Here is a 6,920-nt window from a genome sequence, read left to right as displayed (position 1 = left end):
GGGGGGGCAGGGGGAGCCAGGGGGGGGGCTGATAGGGTGTCCGGGGGAGGTTCGCGTGCTGCCCACAGTGTCGTACTTACCGCCTCCCTGCCTTCGCTTCCCCCGTTTTGTAACAACCCGCATACGGATTTACATACGGATGGACAGTGCTGCGCCGCCGGTTCCCGCGTGTTCGTACACGAGGCGGTGTACGACGCTTTTGTCACCAAGTCTGCGGAAGCGGCGGCCAAGCGGTGAGTGGTGTGTGGGGAGTGGGTGGTGGCGTGAACGGTTGTGGGGGTTAGCGTGGCATCGTCCAGCTGTGTGTGGTTGAGAGGGTTCCGGAGTAGTACGGCATTTTGTATCTCCTCGCCCCAACCTTACCGTGCACCTATCTGTGCTGGGCGCCGGGCGGCCTAGTGATGCTGCCAACCCCCCCCCCGGGACTACATCATCTGGGCTTTGCGCAATTTTATGGCGACGATCGTGTGTTTTTGTGTGTATGTTGTCTCCACCCTTATCCCCTCCTCTCTTTCCCCATCCGTGCGCCACGAGTGCATTCATCCCACCTCTTTACACGAGGACTCGCTCGTGTTTACCTCCCCCCCTGGTCCCCCCCCTCCCCCCCTCCCTCCCCCCCACTTCAGGAAGGTGGGCGACCCGTTCGGTAACGTCGACCAGGGGCCGCAGGTTGATAGCGAGCAGTTCGCCAAAGTGATGTCGTACATTGACAGGTGGGCAGGGCAACAGATCAGATCAGATCCCTCTCCGGAAGTACCACTGGGGGGTGGGGGGAATTGCCACGTGCGTGTATTTACTACATATTCTGGACTTGGATTTCAATTTCATTTTGGAGTAAGGGGGGGGGCCTCCGGGCAGTAGGGCAGCAGGGCAGTAGGGCTGACACAGCCAGCGGGTCAGTACTCACCAGCTCAGCTCAGCTTGAGCGAACCAAACCTTAACAGGATGACGAAGTCAAGTATTGTGGTAAACAGGGCTGCGTGTTGTACGCACGTAGATGTGTTTGTGTGCGTGTGTATGTGTATGTGCTGGTACCGGGATTATGAGGCATCCTGCCTCTGTCTTGTGCTCTCTCTTCCAGTGCGGGCGCCGTACGATGCCGTACACTCCACTCAAGAGCCGTGGAAGGAAGACCGCAGCGGTGTATGGTGGTGGTGGTGGTGGTGTAACGATGTGTGTTATCTCCCGATGCCGCCCCGCTCACCAGCAAAACATGCGTGTTCATCAGCAGCGAATTAGCAGCCGAACAGCCAGAGTTTTCTTTGTTCCTTCCGCCGGCAGGCAGGCAGCCGGCATGAGAATAGTTTTTCCATCTTACGCCTACTGGTCCCCTTTCTTCCAACTCTCGTCAGCAGCTTAGGGTATTTTTGTTCTCCGTCGCCGCCTTCACCACGGGTACCTTAGTTAGGATACCACGGCCGGTTTTCGAGAGCTCTCTTTCTTTCCGCATTCTATTCGTAGTCTTGGCGGCCAGGTAGGTAGGTAGGTAGGTAGTCTTCCGCTGTCGTCATCACACTACATCATCGCACGGAGGGCTTCTTCACAACCGCCGATTGGTTGTTAGTTATGCCTTCCTTACTTCTGGCGTATCCTAGTCTATATCCTCCTTGGCAGCAGCTTCTCTCGTTCACGTGGTTCGTGGTCTTCCCCCTTCCCCCTTCCCCCCCCCTCAGCGGTAAGCGTGACGGCGCCAAGCTGTTGGTGGGCGGCAAGCGGGCGGGCTCACGGGGCTACTACATAGAGCCCACTGTGTTTGCCGACGTGGGCGACCACATGCGCATTGCCCGGGAGGAGATATTCGGGCCGGTGCAGAGCATCATGAAGTGGAAGACGCTGGACGAGGTGGGGGGGGGGGGGGAAATGGAGTGAGAGCGTGTGGGGGCCGGGGGAAAGGGGAGTTGGTTACCAACTGGGGGTTGGTTCAGTTGGCGGGCGGGGAGAGCCGGGGGACCTGACCACACCGCGTGTCAGGAACCTCCCTCCTCCCCTCTCGCCCCCCGCCCCCCGCCCCCCGCCCCCTGGGAGGTTAGTGGAACCTAGGTTAGGGTGGGGGTGGGGGTGGGTGGGGTTGCGGAGATGGCGTGTCGGCGTGGTGTGGGTTTCTACTGTTTCATCCCCACACACGCACACCCCCACCCACACCCCTACCCACACACCCACACCCCTACCCACACACCCACATCCCCGGCCGTCCCCTAGACGTGAATCCGCTCTCAACTTGTGCCCCCCCCTCCCCCCCCCCCTCAGGTGATTGCCCGCGCCAACGACACCAACTACGGTCTGGCTGCCGGGGTGTTCTCCACCAACATTAATGCGGTGAACACCCTCACCCGGGCCCTACGGAGCGGCACTGTCTGGGTGAACTGCTACAACCTGGTGTGTGTGTGTGTGTGAGAGAGGGGGAAAAGGGGGGAAGGGGAGAGGGGGAAGGGTGTGTGTGTGTGGATGGGTGTCTGGGGAATTGGGATAAAGGGATAGGAATGGGAAGGGGGTGTGCATGCGAGGAGGGGAGACGCCCACCTCACCACTGTGGGGGCCGGGTTTGGAGCAATCTTTTGTGGGGTGTGAGGTGGTGGTGGTGGTGGTGGTGGTGGTGGTGGTGGTGGTCAGGCTCGGGTCGATTGGGGGTAGTGGGTTAGTGAGGGGGGCGTTGGGAGGGGAAGGGGGTGGGAGGGGAAGGGGGGGGGAAGGACGCCTTGGTGTCATCTACCCCCTGTCGTACTGCCCTTCGAGCACATGTGGGTGATGCGTGTCGTTCGCTTTGCCTCTCTCCCTCTTGCGCGTCGCAGTACGACGGCGCCGTACCGTTCGGCGGTTACAAGGAGTCTGGTATTGGTCGCGAGAAGGGCGAGTACGCTCTGTCCAACTACACTCAGGTACGGAGCTCTAACACGACCCTACCCTACCCCCCAACAACCCCTACCCTACCCGCCAACAACCCACCTCTACCCAAACCCACACCACCCCCGACAGGTCAAGGCGGTGTACATGCCGCTGGAGAAGCCTGCATGGCGCTGAAAGGGAGGTTAGGAGCTGGGAGGTCAACTGCCAGCTGTCAACGGTGCAACAACCGACCCATGGGCCGTTGAGGTGCATGCAGCGCCTTTCCCCCCCGTGTTGCCGCCCACATGCAGAGAGGGGAGCGGGCCCCGGCAGTGCACGGGAGTGCACACCCAGCTATGACTGACGGCTGGTCAGCCCCTGTTCCTGTCCCCCCAAGCTTATGACTTCCTTCCTACCGCTTAATGGGCTTTCCTAAGAGCTAGGATACCTTTAGCTTTAGGAAGCAAGTAATTGTACGATGGTTGTGTACGACGACCGTGTACTGCCTTTACATGCGCGATGTTCTGTCACGTTAGTGTGTGTTGAGGTGTCACCTCGTGCTGTGTGTGGGGGGGGGCCCAGCTCGTCGCGCCTCTCATTTGCCGCTGTGGGTTGTGCGTTAGTGGTGTTGATGCTTCGTCAGTGGATCTATTACTGCACGACGCGGAAGGTGCTACCATTGCTCCTTTAAGGGTGTCGAAATATTATCGACATAATAGTTGTTGGTGGTGGCGCGGTTACAGAGCGCTTGAAATTTTGGCGACGGGTGAAGCAGCACAGCTGGCATTGGGTGCTGGGAGCTCGGAAAGAAGTTGAAGTTCGTTGCCGGCGTAAGCGGCTGTGTAGTGGCGGGAGAGTAATAACGGGATTGCTGTAGCAAAGTCGGGGACCGATTTTCGTTTTGACAAAACCCGAATTTTCAGACATTGCCCCCGTTCCTCCCTTTTAATGCATCCCCCCACACCCCGCTCGCCATCTTTGGATCCTTTGCGGCGGCATGCGCTGCTGTGACCCGGGGGGGGGAGGGGGGGGCTTGGGGCTTGGGGCGGGAATCCAACGTTGTCGCTGCCCCGCCTGCGCGTGTGTGTTTCGGGGGAGTTAGGTCTGCGCTATGGAGACCTATGTGCATCTTCGCCTCGTTTCCGTGTTGGAAGTGTTGGGCTAAAGAATGAATGACACACATGCCGTACATAATTGCGGGTGTATGTTGCCGTAGTGTTGTTCGCGTATCATCTTTCTGCGCATCCATTCATTTAGCTTCTAGGGTTGCGGCGAGAGGAGGTGTCGTACGACAGTATGGTTGTCTTTACGTGCGCACAATGCTCAAGTATGGTTCTATTCCAGACAAGGTATCCTCGGTACGATCATTTTACAACATTACCAACCCTCAACTTCTGGTCAAAATTGTACATCACGAATCAATTCGGAATTGGCAGTAGAGCAGTATACCTTACTTACCTTCCCGTACTAAAGGTTTATTACTTCCTTACAATTTTAAATATTGCTCACACAACACTCTCACTTCAATAACAACTAACAGCAGATAGATGCAAAGGGCCTGCAGCTCCACTTCTTATTCCCCCTTCCATACCGTCAGCAACAGTACCTACTACTCGTTGCAGTAGCGTCCATAGCACATACCCCACCAACCAACCATTGTAGCATCACCCACCATGGGTGGGGGACAACACCTGCCCCGAGCAAAAAGAGACACACACACACATGCACATACGCACGCACACACAGCTCTATCTTCATCACCAGGATGGTCGACTCCGCCGCCCAACCTGCAGCAACCCATCCAAGCAGCAAAACACAACCCACCCGACCCTGGCCCCCACAGGCCCCTCCTCCTCCTCCTCCCCCTCCCCGTCCTCTTCCCCCCTTTCTTCCCTAGGCGAACAGCAGCTCAGCGGAAGCGAATTTGGATCCGCAGTGTCTGGGCAGAGGCGACACGATGAGGCTGTTGGGCGCCCTGCGGCCCCGCAGTATCACCACCGCCCGCCGTACACCTCGGGGGCACCGAGGGAGCTCGTACTCGAAGCGGCGCCAGCAGTCGGACGTGCAGGTCACACAGTCCTGGGGGGCCGGGGGGAAGGGGGGGAAGGGGGGAGGGGGGGGAAGGGGGGGGGAGGAGAGGAAGGGGGAGAGGAAGGGGGGAGGGGGAGGGGGAGGAGAGGAGGGCGATGTCAGTCATGGGTCGGTGGGGGGGAGGGGGGAGGCCACTGTTGCAGAACACTTAAGGACCGGAGCGAGTCGTTGTCCGTTAGTCGATGCGTTTAAGGGTAGTTAGTAGGTTATAGTTGGTGTGGGATACCGCTGAATGAATGTGCTACCTCTTCCCTTGTTCAACCGTCCGTTCGTCCATTCGTACCGGGGAGGTTCCCCGGGCCCTCCCCCCCTTCCTTGGCCCCCACCCCCACCCCCCCATACACACACCGCGAAGTAGTGGTGTCGCGTTGGGCGCATGAGGAAGGACTGCATGGAGGGGATACACTCGTCCGCGAAGCCCCAAAGGGGGCTCTGCGAGTGTACGGACCGCTGACCATCGTGTGCCGTACTGTAACCGTATCCGTTGGCGTTACCGTTGCCCTCGTCCAGCAGCAGTCCGACACTGTACTGCCCCACACAGTCCCATCTGGGGGTGTCGGGGCGTGTAAAGGAGTGTACGGTAAGGGGTGTACGGCAAGGGGTCATGTGTTTATGCGGGTGCGCTGTTGAAATGGTGGGCGAGGTGGGAGCATATTCCCCCCCAGAGCAAGAGAAGCCTGCAGGGGTCTGGGTCGGCACGAACCTCTCCCGGGAGCTAGTGCTCCGGGGGGGGGGGAGGGCGGAGAGGGGGAGCTCCGAAGGCAGTGAGATCGAGACAGCTTTGGGGGCCCGGGCTCGGGTTACCCTCCGTGTGGCTATGTGTCTGTGTGTATATATGTGTGTTTTGCTCGTTCTGTATGCCCCCTTCCGCCATTGTGCGTGCGGGGCGGTGAGGTGCCACGGAACATCCCCCCCTCACCCTCACCGCCCCCTCACCGCCCCCTCACCGCCCTATCTTGCCGCAACGGGCCTCCCCCCCGGCCCCCGACCCGACCTACCGGCTGCCCACATACACACTGAGTCTCAAGCTCAGCTCCGCATCTAGCAGGTGCGCGGCCTGGGCCGCTGTGAGGCCGCGCCGCTGGAGCTCCCAACCCAAATCCACCACCTGGCCAGGTTTGGGGGTGAGGGGAAGGGGGTTTTGAGGGAAGGGAAGGCGACAGGAGGGTGAGGGGAGGTGTGGGGGACTCAAGCTGTGCACAGCCCATAGAGGATATCCCGGCTTCATAGGAGACCGCCACCAGCGCTTTCTTACGTGCCCCTGCCTACCCCCTTCCTACCCCCTTCCTATCCCCTTCCTACCTACCTACCTACCTACCTACCTCTATATGGAACTGAGATCAGCAGCATGCCAAATCACACTGGGGATGTGGAGCAGCTCCAGTGATATGGAGCTGCTCCACATCCCGACCACTCCCTGCCCGAACACTTCCGGCCCCAAGGGCAAGGCACACAAACACATACACACACGCACACACACACACACCTGCACCACCTCGCACCAGTCGTTGGGGGTTGCCAAGCATCCGGGTTGATGCTCATCCCGGCCCCGTACGGCATTGCCCCAAATCCCAAAGCCACCGCTGCCGTTGCCGAAAAAACCCAGAAGGTGCTGCGCGTGCTGAGCAGCGGACAGACGGGGGACTGTGCCAGGGTACGGCAACGGCGGCGGCGGATCTGCCGTAGCCGCACTGCCGTACGGCCGCATGCCCGCTGGCGGCGCCTCCCAGGCAATTCCGTCCCCCAGGGCGGTCGTCGTCACCTGGCCAAGATGCGGTAGCATTGGATGGTACGGATCGTACGATTTGGACGTTTAAAAGTTTTGTACGATCAGCATTGCAGCAGTACAGCGTGAGCCGCATCAGCACCCCATCAAGCGGAGAGTGCTCGCCGCCCCCGGGGCAGGGCCCCCCCCCCCGGGGACATCTGCCGCAGCACTCTTTCTTTCCTTGGCAGCAGCTTCACTCGCTCGTGGCTCGTCTCCCCCCCCCCCCCAAAAAAAAAAA

General features: G+C 59.8%; 2 protein-coding genes across 2 annotated transcripts in view; one reads left to right on the top strand and one right to left on the bottom strand.

Annotated features, from left to right (window-relative positions):
• VOLCADRAFT_73567 (uncharacterized protein) overlaps window positions 1-3,420 on the top strand; it is a 7,215-nt gene extending 3,795 nt beyond the window's left edge. Inside the window, exons 9-14 of the mRNA XM_002948052.1 lie at window positions 11-233; window positions 627-713; window positions 1,674-1,842; window positions 2,248-2,376; window positions 2,790-2,876; window positions 2,974-3,420. Coding sequence (XP_002948098.1) covers window positions 11-233; window positions 627-713; window positions 1,674-1,842; window positions 2,248-2,376; window positions 2,790-2,876; window positions 2,974-3,018 — 740 coding nt within the window. The 3' untranslated portion in view covers window positions 3,019-3,420. The remainder of the gene's footprint in view (window positions 1-10; window positions 234-626; window positions 714-1,673; window positions 1,843-2,247; window positions 2,377-2,789; window positions 2,877-2,973) is intronic.
• Window positions 3,421-4,716: 1,296 nt separating this feature from the next.
• VOLCADRAFT_88367 (uncharacterized protein) overlaps window positions 4,717-6,920 on the bottom strand; it is a gene marked incomplete at both ends in the record, with an annotated part of 7,155 nt that continues 4,951 nt past the window's right edge. The window contains 5 exons of the mRNA XM_002947901.1: window positions 4,717-4,902; window positions 5,263-5,461; window positions 5,618-5,635; window positions 5,913-6,022; window positions 6,401-6,676. Coding sequence (XP_002947947.1) covers window positions 4,717-4,902; window positions 5,263-5,461; window positions 5,618-5,635; window positions 5,913-6,022; window positions 6,401-6,676 — 789 coding nt within the window. The remainder of the gene's footprint in view (window positions 4,903-5,262; window positions 5,462-5,617; window positions 5,636-5,912; window positions 6,023-6,400; window positions 6,677-6,920) is intronic.

The sequence above is a fragment of the Volvox carteri genome (assembly GCF_000143455.1).
Source record: "Volvox carteri f. nagariensis unplaced genomic scaffold VOLCAscaffold_8, whole genome shotgun sequence".
NCBI lineage: Eukaryota > Viridiplantae > Chlorophyta > Chlorophyceae > Chlamydomonadales > Volvocaceae > Volvox > Volvox carteri.
Note: the sequence above shows the minus strand (reverse complement) of the source record. Positions and strands in the feature narration are given on the sequence as shown.